The sequence below is a fragment of the Solanum verrucosum genome, unplaced genomic scaffold (genome assembly GCF_900185275.1).
Source record: "Solanum verrucosum unplaced genomic scaffold, falcon-dt-bn FXZP01000038.1, whole genome shotgun sequence".
In the NCBI taxonomy this organism is placed as follows: domain Eukaryota; kingdom Viridiplantae; phylum Streptophyta; class Magnoliopsida; order Solanales; family Solanaceae; genus Solanum; species Solanum verrucosum.
The window spans coordinates 4,409,120-4,421,511 of record NW_026020564.1 but is presented as its reverse complement, the minus strand read 5'-3'; the positions used below and the strand labels follow the sequence as shown (position 1 = coordinate 4,421,511).

Below are 12,392 nucleotides of genomic sequence, written 5' to 3'. Positions count from 1 at the left end.
TTGGTTGATTCAGGGAGAGAGCTTTTAACGTGCTAATATTCATCAAATCATGTAAAATGTTTAACATACAGATATCTGGGCAGCAAGTACGTTCCAAACCATTTAACTTAAAGATTTTTAGCTAAAAGGTGAACGCGATCAACTAAAGCTAACAAAATGGCGCAATAAGACAGATTAGGATGACTCTAATGGTCTTAACTATATGTGTTTAGACAAATATAACTTAGACGAGGCATGTCCATGTCATAATACTATCTGGCAGCAAACGACAAAGTAGTACCAACGATTCCTGGGAAATGACACAACCGAACTAAACCTGGACAAACTCTAATAACAAAAGGGAAAACCAAATGAATATAAATGAAAGAATCATTCATTCTGCAAGACGATCATAACAAATTAACCTCCACTAATCCAGGCAGCAACTGTTGATCTGTACTAAAAAATAAGAGTAAGAATAATAGAACAAAGATTTGTCTAACATAATGAGGTTCTATAACAATGAACATTCAAACTATTTAATAAAAGGAAACAGTGATTCAACTAATTTTCAGAATAAGATAAGTCATGGCGAAAATAAGACACTAATTCAAATTAGCAGTTCACTATTTCACATACAACAACTCAAATCAATTTGATTCATAACAAACAAGATAAAGGAGAAAGAGTAACAAAAAATGTACCTCTTTTGGGACAGCAAACAAGAGCTCTGACGTCAAGAGATTCCAACTTCAAACTTACTCAAACGAAAAGCAGAGAAGTGAAAGAAAAATAATCAAAGCTATTTTGTGATTCTCAATTGATTATTCGATTTGTTCTATCTGTTTTTTTTTTCAATCGTTCTCTTTTTTTTTTTTTTTCAATTCCCTCCCCCCCTTCCTTTGGATGGGAAAACGCCATCCTTTTATAGGTGAAAATCAGAGTCCAAAATTCAAATTTGAAAATTAAAATAATGCTGGAAAACAGAGAGTTGCAACTTGATATTAAAATCAATCATCACTTTTCAGATTTTGATCTGTTGGACTAATTTAGACCACAAATTTTGAAAAATATTTTAAACAAAACTCGGCCAGAGCAGAGGTGTAGGCAGCATAGAGGTCTGTTTTTTCACCAGAAAAGGTGATGGAGAAGATGTAAAGTAAGGGACCGCCGGAAATTGTTGTTTTCTGGCGGTTCATGGTCGTTCTTTGATGGGACGAAGCAGTGAAGACCATGGGGAAGGAGAAAGTTGAAGGAGCGTCTGGGAACAAAGATTTTCTGGGAAAGGAAAAAAAATTGTACCGTCTTTCTGAAATGCTGAAAAGTTGAAGCGATGGTCTTGAAAAAGAAAGAGAAGAAAAGTCTTGTTTGTTTTGGGCCGTTCGATCATTTGATCGGACGGTTAAAATAAATCAGAAGTTAAAAGGAAAAGTTATATATATATATATTGAATAATGGTAAAAACTTAATTAACTAGGGCCATTAGATTTAATCGTAGGGTCAAGATTTAAGCTAAAGAAGCACAATCCATGTGCTCGCCTACGTGACATACACGGATTGGCCGCTTTAAGAAGACTTGGATTGCCAAATTTGCTCAAATTAAATTCATTTAAATTATAACTACTTCTTTATTAAATAGTCATAATTTATTAAATTAAAGATAATTATTTTACAAAACTAGCTTATTTGATAAAATTAGTCACTCTTAAAATTAATATAAATTAGTAAATCATTAATTAACTAAGCTTTCTAATTTTAATAAATGCACGAAAAATATCTATTGCGACAAAAGGAATTATATTTGAACAAAAAATAGATTCGATTCTTAAGAACGACACTTATTAATGAGAAAGTAAGTAGTAATATAATATATTTAATTTTGTAAGAAATAACATTTGTGAAATAAATTTATCAAGTCAAATAAATAATTAAGAAATCTTTTTGTATTCCTATAAAAATGTCATAACATATATATTTTATTATTATTATTATAATTATTACTATAGTTAAATGTGGAGAGCCAAAATTGGGTGTCAACAATGATGATCTCCGACAACTTCTAATTCTTTTTCCTTAAGGTGGGAGTTGTGTCATATTTTCTTTTGTACATTGTATCTTCTTAGTAACTCTTGTTCCTGTTTAGACTAATTCCATGGTAAGGTTTTTGTTGTATGTTCAAAAGGAATTCTGTTGAAATTAAGGTTGAGATTGATTCTTTCACTTTATTAAGGAAATATATTATGTTTAGAGTTACTTTCGCATTTTTAATTTTTAAATTGGATGATAAGAGTTCTCCTATCACCCAATATGAACCGTAGGGAGGAGTATATTCAAGAAATTTATGATAACTTTTTCTTAATTTTCTACAACAATAACCAAAGTTTTCTTTCTCTCTATTCAGTATCCGAAATTAGCATTGGAGCTTAATTAATTTGAATTTGCACTTCGTAGGGTCTATTCGAAGGGAAGCGCTTCTATCAAGAATTTTTACATATCCATGACTTGAACCTAAGATTAGGAGTTACAATTAGGCAGATTGGGTCAAATTTAAATGGGTCAAGACAACAAATAAATGAAGACACAATCCAGTCCAAATTCACTTGGATCAAAATAGATTAGGTAATATATTATAAAACGCGTCAAGACCCAACTGAATCTAAGTTTTAATTGTTTAATTTATTCTTTAAAATACTTTAATACCTAATAATTTTTATAACTATATATAACATATTAATTTTTTTAAAAAAAAATATTTAATAAGATTTGAATTGAATATCAACTCAATTTTTAATAAATTAAAATGAATTGGATTGAAATTGATTGAGCACCCCAAACTTAAAATGGGTTGAGCGGGTTCGGTTGGACCTTGCCACTCCTATCCGAGACACAAATGGTAATTTTTTTTATTTTTTTTTGCTTTAGTAACGTGGAGCCGAGCGAATCACTCAAAAAGCATATGAATCATCTTCTCCCTCGTTTGCACCAGAAAAATCCCAAGTGCTTCAATGGAGTTAACTCTAGCTTCTTCTGCTTCAGCAAAAACTGCACTGCTCAGCTGTAAGTTCCTTCAATTTCATCTCTCATTTACCTTAATTTTGGAAAATTGAGCATTTTTTGTTGATATCGTAGGCCGCCAAATGCGATTGGGTTCGCCTAAATTACCGAATGTTTGGAGGAGCAGTTTGTGGCGTTCTCGTAGCTCAAGGAGGAATACATCATTGCGCACTCTTGCCTTGAGCACTACAGTAGGATTGGGAAACACCATGGAAACTCCTGCAGCCAATGCTCAAAATGTTAATTATATGTGGCCTGATCCTGATAAAAAGGTCTGACTCTTATGCTAAGCTTTTAGTTGGAATCGATAATTATATTTTTTCAATGAATTGTGTGATTAATTTCGAAGAAGTGCGCTCTTTGATTTTCACTTTTTGCTAAGTGCCCTGTCGTTTTTCTTTTTGTGCTTTTCTCGTTCAAAAAATATTATTTTAACTAAATATTTCCTAGAGAACAAAGTCCTTGAATCTATCAATTTATTGCAAGAAATGATAGGAGGAAGAGAAAGTTAGGGGATGCTTAGATCACGTTTTAAGGCATTTTGGTGGACAAACTCTAAGGTTGTAATGTTTCATGGTAACTAGAAAGTACGGCAAAGTCACAATTGTTAACAATTCAAAATATTTATGTAGTATTTGAATATATCGTAGTTAGAGAAAGAATTTTTGACTCTCCAAATAATAACAGGGTCACGTAAAGTGGAATAGAGGGCGTATTAATTCTTCTAGGGTGATATGACTTTCATGATTTTGTTGTAAGAGTTATATCATTTGCAGATTTTACATTATGCTTGTATAAAATGCATGGTAAGTCTTGTCTGGAAACTACTTCATTATTTTTGTCTGTATGATATCTTTACTGTGGGATTATACTATGTATGTTGTTGTTGTTGCATATATCTTTATCAGGGATGAAAAGTCTTGGTTGAAATGTGGATATTGCTCAACTTTTATCTATGAAGTACCTCCTTTTGGACCATTTGGCATATTTGTATGTAGACGTTTTCCTCTCCATGTTAATTGTTTGCTCTGATAATCTGTAAGCAGTAGAAAGAGTAATTCAATAGTCTATCAAGTATCAATTTATTTGATGGTATATCCTCAGTTACAATGATATGTTTTGCACCATATCTTTCATGAGCAGTGATTTTAACCTCAGTAAGTCCAGTAGGCTTGTCCAAGTTGAAACCAAGGGCCATAACATATTTGGAGTCGAATACTATTACACATTTTGTTGAATTGTGCTCAAAGCATATATCTACTCTCCCACTTCCAGCGCCATCAGAAGGAAATCAGATAAATTGTTTACTTTGTTCTGTTCATTTCTTCTTGGGGTTGACCACCATGTTGCTAAGTTTATTAGACAAATTTTCAGCTCAGGGATTTGCAGGTTCTAGCAGTTTGGTAATACAAAATTTCATTTATGCAGAGGCCAAGGATCTGCATAGTAGGTGGTGGGTTTGGAGGTCTTTATACAGCACTGAGGTTAGAATCACTTGTTTGGCCTGATGAGAAGAAACCACAGGTAATTTTGGCTTAAGGCTCCAATCCTGTTAGATCTTCAGATGGGACTTGCATTCCCTGACGCATAATGCTTTAAAACATATTAATCAGTGAATATCACTTTGTTCCCAATATTTCGAAGATTTAATTTCTTGTAATGTCCTATATTGACAACTTGTTTTCCAATTTGATCCTTTTTCATCAGCTAATCAAGAAAATTAGATAAAATACTGTCACATATATTTTTTTTTTAATAAGTCAGTGCCACATAATTGACATGCAAACAAGTATTAGGGAAGGTTTAAAACTTTAAAAAGAGGAAAAAGCATATATTAAATTTTTATTTCCGGAATTGATGTGATATTTCATGAGATATGGAACTTTTTTTGTTCTAAAAGTTTTCATGGTTCATTCCCAAATATAACATCGGCTAAAATTGCACTCGACCTACCTTTGGATCAAAACAACCATATTCCTCCCTTTGCTTTTTTTAACCCCATATTACACTATTGACAATTTTTTAGAAATTAGTTAATGTTTATTTCCTTCATCTGTGCCTCAACATAGTCCTATTTCTGATCTCTTATCTTACAAAAATGTCTGTTTCCCTGAAAAATCCATTTTCATCTTGATCCAAATGTAGTTTATACTTGTGAGTTTGCTTAACTCTCTCTTATTATCATGGATTCTTTTCATGATTCTGGAGTACAATATTTAGAGAATTTGATGGGTGGGTGTCAGTCCTTTCTTTGTTGTCTAGTCTCCATATGTTGTGGTGTTCCCTTGGTCTCTTCCATTTGTGATGATCCTTTGAATTTGATGTTATTGCTATGAATCAAGAATCTGTAAAGTTAGATGTTGCTGCTCCCGGAAATGTAAGTGTCTACACTCATTTCTGCTAATAGACAAGCTATGGGGAAATGAAAAAGATAATGAATACAGTGGGATAAAGTACCCCATGTGTTCCAATCACTCGTGTCTCTTTCTTTTTTCCTGTATTGGGATACTTCGGATTTCTCCTTTAGATGGAAAACCTTTTTTCCCTTAGATGATTCAAAATAATGTGAACTGATGCTAGTATATATTATTTTATATACTTAAGATCAATGGATCATTTTTTTACTGTTCAACTATTTCATATTTCAAACTATTATCATGATCACTTATTGATTAACTACGTAATAGTTCATTCAAACTTTTTTCTAGTAATCTCAGCACTATTCAGATTATGTCATCTATATGATATGGAGGTAACACTTTTGGGGACCAACTTATCTGCTACAAAAGGAGGTTTTCTGGGAAAAAAAATGGTTTATATCTTTAATGGGGATATTTATTTAGTGTCTACCTTTCATTAAGCGGTAGAAGCACTATCTTTTTGAAATTTGGCTGATTAAGGGATGAGTGAAGTATCCTCCCATTTCTTTTATTTTCTCTTCTTTCCTTTTCTCTTGCCTACTTTACTCATGATTGAGGTTGCATCTGCTTGTGGTGGTCTTTCAACGTTCTAGTATAAGCTCTCTTCATTCATCTAGTAAAAGAAAGAATCCAAGAAACTATGTTGCTGTAAGAAAAGAACATAGAAGAAACAAAATTTGAAGCCTTGTCAGTCTAGATTCGATAATTTCCTCTAGGCTTACAGTGCTCAGCTCAACAGCTTATGTTCCATTTTATACTTTTTTCTATTAATTATGCAACTCTTATTTGGATAGATATTAGAAAGAAGAGAAAATGAAGATACAAACATTACCCTCACTTGTTAGTTCACTGAGAATGTGTCTCATTGAAATAATTCAGGTAGTCCTCATCGATCAATCAGAACGTTTCGTTTTTAAGCCATTGTTGTATGAACTTCTCTCTGGAGGTATGCTACCTACTTCCTGTTCGATGTAACCATTCATGACCTAAATGCTTATATTTGGTTCTTGTCAATGTTATAAGCTTCTAAATAAAACATTTCAAATGCAGAAGTTGAGGCATGGGAAATTGCTCCACAATTCTCAGACTTGCTTGCCAATACTGATGTGAGGTTCTTCAAAGACAGGGTAAAATGCTTATATCCATGTGACCACTTAGGAACTAGTGCACCTACAGCAGGGACTGTTCATCTCGAAAGTGGTCTCCTCGTAGAATATGACTGGTATGCTCGTCAGCACTCTAGCCTCACTTGACTGGGTAACAAAGAAATCTTAAATTGCATTTAGGATTGAAGCTCCTTTTCTTGATGTACTACATCCAGCCTTTTCCTGTGTCTGAGGCAAAATTACCTTAGCACTGCCTTCTCAAAGTCCAAAAGTTAGAAATTCGTAGTGTCTTTAATTAACTAACTCTGTCATGAGGTGAAATTAAGTCATAGTGGATATTATCACTATCTAATAATCATGTTAGCCTGTTGGATTTCAAAACATGTTATCCATAATCTGTTCTTACTCCACTCAAAAAAGTTGTCTGGTCAGTGATTTTGCATTAAATTTTTTGTATCTCCCAAATTTTCTAGGTCATTGGGTTGGTTAGACAAGGAGATTTAATCCACATAAAATCCACATTGCTTAAGGTTTTTACTTCTCTTTTCCTAAAAAATAATACATGTACCAATTATGATGGAATCTATGTATTATATGCAGCAGGATAGAGAATGGAATAAGAATACAGGGATTGGAACAACTAAAACTAATAATAAGCATAAGTCTATTTTTTTAAACGTAAAGACATGTAATATTTTACATTGTATATTGTATAATATTTTTTAATGCTTCAAACCAAACCTCTAACAAAAAAATAACTTCTGCTTTACTATAATCCCTGCATTATAGTCCCCGTTCTTCTAATTCATGTATAACTTGTATTTAAACCAAATGTCTCCTTAGTTTCCTTGACAAGACATGACTAGAGTGTTCTAATTTCCCTGTCAACTGTTAGAGATTGGAGAAGCTAAGTGCTAGAGTTGTTTTTCTTGGAAACTTCCCCTTGGCTTGAAAGACATAAGGATTGCTTATGATACCAAATCATGCATCTTTATAAAAACTTATACTAAATCATGCATAATACCTAGTAAGATACTGAAGAATGCTATACCGATTTCCTTTCTCTGTTGGCTTTCTCAAATGATTTGTATTTTGTATGATGTTCCATGTCTTCCTCAATTTGTTGCCAATATCAGACAACTGTAAAGATAGATGGACTGAATTCAACCTCAATTTGAGTAAATTTTTACGTCAAACAGATTTTATTAAGTTTACAATGAGGAAGTAATATTTTTCTTCTTACTGAAGTCTACGTTTCACTACTCCCTATCTTTTTATGTGATCTAGTTATTTTTTGGAGAGTCAATGATGCTTTCTTTGACCACGATTTTATCAAATGAGTTTAAATATTTTGAATTGTTAACTATTGTGACTTAAAATGTAAATTTCATTTCATAAAAATTGAAAATTCACCAAAATTAGTTAGTTTGACCATCATACTTTAAATGTGTTCACATAAAGTGGAATTGAGGGAGTATCATTCATCTCTTGATTGGGTGATTAACTATACCTTAAACATGGTATGCTGATATGAAGGACTTTTTCTTTCTTAAATCTTTGGGCTGCCAGGTTGGTCCTTGCTATAGGAGCTGAAGCCAAACTTGATATTGTTCCAGGCGCTGCAGATTATGCCTTGCCATTTTATACCCTAGAGGATGCTCATGTCAGTACTTGATTGAATAAGGTTACATTTTATCATTTTAAAGTAAACCTAAATTGTGATATTTGGCTCTTATGCAAATTTGAAGTGTTTCCAGCTCTTCATTTTTTGTGCAGAGGGTTGATAAAAAGCTAAGAGAATTAGAGCGCAAGAACTTCGGTAAGGACTCTGCAATACGAGTAGCAGTGGTTGGATGTGGTTATGGAGGAGTTGAGTTAGCTGCCACGATATCGGAAAGGTTGCAAGAAAAGGGAATTGTACAAGCAATTAATGTTGAAAAGACAATTTTGTCAAATGCTCCAGCAGGAAATAGGGAAGCAGCACTAAAAGTAAGCAATTTACATCATTGAGTTGCCATCATTTCATCAAAGGTGCTTTAGTGTCATAGTTTTTCCACTCATTTTTCTTCCTTTTATCCTTCAACAAAAAATTGGATCACTGTTCACAACATTTAATATGTTAAGCATATCGTGTATATGTTGGAATCAATTAGGAAGATACAGCCTTGATTTCTTTCCTTGTTTAGAATAGGTGATTATTTAAACATCTAATAGGTTTGGGAAATAATCAAGTAAATACATTCTTCATTTCTTTCTTTCGTGCTATATTTTGTAAGTTACAGAGGCAATTGAGTTATTTCCTTTTATATTATTGCAAGTATTACAAGATTTAAATACAAGTACATTGAGTCTAAATAAGGAAAGAATCAAAAGAAAATTCCTACAAATATTCTATCTATATTTGGCCTGTGTGCACTGTTAAGGAGTAGGTCGAGGTTCATTCTAGTAACACTCCCTCTCAAGCTAGAGTATAGATGTTGATCATGCCCAGCTAGTTACAAAGGTAATCAACTCGAGCTCCATTCAATGCCTTTGTGGACAGTGTTTTTGTAAGTTCAGCCCTTTTGAATTCTCCTCATTTTACAATGTGATAAACTTCTTGTTTCATCATGATCCACCGTCTGTTGTGTCCCTTATATTTGAACATAAGCAGTCTTCTTTCAGGTACTTTCGTCCAGGAAAGTTCAACTCATACTTGGTTATTTTGTCCGATGCATAACAAAAGGAGTCGAGCCTCAGACCTCAGATGCTGAACCTAAAAGTATAGACTCAGCAGCTGATCATTCTGAAAGTGTAACACTTGAATTGCAGCCTGCTGAAAGAGGCTTGCAGGGTCAAACTATACGGGCAGATATAGTTTTATGGACTATTGGATCTAAACCACTACTTCCTCAGTTGGAACCTAGTGATAAACCTTACGACATTCCTCTGAATGCTAGGGGACAAGCAGAAACTGATGAAACTCTCCGTGTCAAGGGTCATCCTCGTATATTTGCTGTTGGTGATTCTTCTACATTAAGGGACAGGAATGGGAAGTTGCTTCCGGCTACTGCACAGGTAGTTGATTGAATTTATCTGAGTAAGCTTGTGCAAGAAATACATGTGAACCTATGATTGAGAGGCATGCTCTTTCTGTACTGATTTTTCTGTGGTTTTTGTTACAGGTTGCTTTCCAGCAAGCAGATTTTGCTGGTTGGAATTTGTGGGCTGCAATTAATGACCGTCCATTGTTGCCTTTTAGGTTTGTTCCATATCTGCTACATCGATTGGCTATCAGATTGTGTTTATTATTTGTTGAGTGAGCATCTGTTACATGGTTTAGTTCCCTTAATTTGGAGAAAAATGTTAGGTTTCCTAGTTTTCTTTTTGGGTTAAAACCTAAATTGACACTCCAACTTCTAGTTGAACACCTATGTTTGTTAAAAAGTTGGATAATCAACTCCTCTACCACTAACTATAATGTGTGCTTCTTAATTTTCCTTACATGGCATAATACATTGCATAAAATGATGCGGTCAGTTGATGAAACCAAAGGTAAGCTTCTTTTAGGTTTTACACTTCCTCCCACCATAATTTTTTTTGAGACAAGTAGCGATTCTATTCAATAAAAACTTAGCCACCCCAGAAAAAGGTGCTAAGTTGGAAGCTTTACAAGCATCAAAAAGGTGCTTAAACCCCTGCCCAATTTGAGAAGCCTTCAAACCCTGAATCTGTTTCCTCCATAAAAAATACTCAAAGCACCAGTGAAGAAAGAGCTTCTTTGCTCAGAAACTGACTGTGGTGTTGGCAGCAGCATCTTCACGGTGACTCTATTTTTCCCTAACCATTAAAAACTCCCTCCTAATCCTTCTCGTCTCTTGAGATTCTGAGACGAAAATAGCTTCTTCAAGTTTGAAATTTATGACTGCCATCTTATATTCTTTTGTGTACTTATACTCTCTTTTAGTAAGAACAGCTTTATGGATACTTCCATTTGTTAGATTACTAATTTGAGCATCAATGGTCGATGTAAAACCAAACACATTGACATTTTTTCAATTTTGTGAAAGATATGGTTGCATACAAAGAAGTGAACATTAAGTGCATCTACTCAAATATTTGTAGATCCATTGACTTAAATATCTGTCTCACAAGAAGCGATAGAAGGTCATAACTGTGTTTTACTCGTGAAAGAAAGATCATTGATAAAATCCCTATTTGTGTTTGTTGGTACCGACTATGATTTATGGGTCATAATTGTGATGGCAAGAATGTAGGATGCACAAGCTCAAACGTATTCAAATGATATAGCATACTAAGCATATTTATGTTATGGTTGATGATGACAAGAGGCTATATATTCCTAACAGATGTATAGCAAAGTGCTCTCATAGTATACTGGTTGGCGGTTGCATGCCCTCTGTATCCAGTATGAAATGATACAAGAGAAATAAAAGTGGAATAAGCTTTTTCTTAATTAGTTGGTGGAGCTTGAGCACTCCCTTCTGTGTAAGTGAGTTGTTAGAAAATACTATTAGGCCTAGTCTATCTATTAAGGGGTGCTAATTAGGTATTGGTCCATTAGTGAATTTTCCATAGAAACCTTATTTAATTCCCTATAAATAGGAAAACATGTTTTTTTTTTTTCATTCAGAGATAGATGGCTAGGGTAAAATTATCTTTGCATCTAAAGGTTATTTAGGTTGTGAAAACAGGGAATCATCCACTTTATAGAGATTCCCAACGACCGTGATTCAAGTCGTGAAACGATCAGCTTCCTAAATTTCTTTATAAGTCTCCGGAAACAATTTTTACTTGAATTACTTCAGTTAGGGAACAATATACCATATGCTATAGCTTTTCTTAAATTTCTTTTTGCAAGTGTGGAACTTAACTAGTGAGGAGAGTTATTGACACTTCCTAATCTATTTGCAACTATTCGAGTTATCAGTCCTAGTTACAAAGTTGTATCAGCTGATTGTGAAGCAACGTTAATTTTCTTGATTAAAATTATGCCACTATGCCGCAGGTATCAAAATTTAGGTGAGATGATGACACTTGGGAGGTATGATGCTGCTGTTTCACCAAGTTTCACTGATGGACTGACCTTGGAGGGTTTTGTTGGTCATACTGGTACACTTCAACCTTCACATTTCTAGCAGGCATCAGTCTATTCACCCCCCAAACCCCCGTCTCTCGTTCTTCACTTTCTCATATTTCAGTTGGTACTTATTGCAGCAAGGAAAATAGCGTATTTGATCAGATTACCAACTGATAAACACCGCGTGCAAGTAGGAATCAGTTGGCTACTGAAATCCACAGTTGATTCAGTTGCAACAATACAGACAATGCTCACTAAAGCCCAATCAGGCTCCTAAATCAGTTGCTTTTTGGTCGGTACAATCTTCTCTGGAACCGACCCACCCTTCTTCGTGCTGAGGAGGGACCGACATCCTCATCCTTTGTACAGTATTATTGAGAAAATTGTTGAGTTGCAACAATACCAACAATGCTTGCTAAAGCTCAAATGAGGATCTCAGAGTAATGCATTTGTTGCAATCACATTAAGGTGGGGAGCTAGTTTACATTTATATCCATAATTCTTATAAAGGGCATTCAGTGAACAATTACAGGTCCGATTAAAACCAGATTAAACCATACTAGAGCAATTGGAACGCCTAATGTGGTGGTGGTGGTGGTGTGTGTGTGTGTGTGGGTGGGGGGGGGGGGGGGGGGGACTATATTATTTGTTAGTCTGTGATTGAATTTTCTACCTTAAAATGCAGAAAAGCTTACCCTAAGAAGCTACTACATTAAAGAATATGTCATATTATCGTCCAAAAATAGAAGATAA

At 34.2% G+C, this 12,392-nt stretch overlaps 1 protein-coding gene across 1 annotated transcript; it reads left to right on the top strand.

Annotated features, from left to right (window-relative positions):
* The first annotated feature begins 2,935 nt into the window (after window positions 1-2,935).
* Window positions 2,936-12,138, top strand: LOC125810406 (alternative NAD(P)H-ubiquinone oxidoreductase C1, chloroplastic/mitochondrial). Its single transcript, XM_049489903.1, is given in 12 exon segments — window positions 2,936-2,971; window positions 2,973-3,036; window positions 3,109-3,305; window positions 4,462-4,557; window positions 6,333-6,399; window positions 6,504-6,675; window positions 8,129-8,222; window positions 8,336-8,548; window positions 9,224-9,616; window positions 9,724-9,800; window positions 11,568-11,671; window positions 11,777-12,138. Coding segments are annotated over 12 exon segments (1,653 nt in total). The 3' UTR covers window positions 11,917-12,138.
* The last annotated feature ends 254 nt before the right edge of the window (window positions 12,139-12,392 follow it).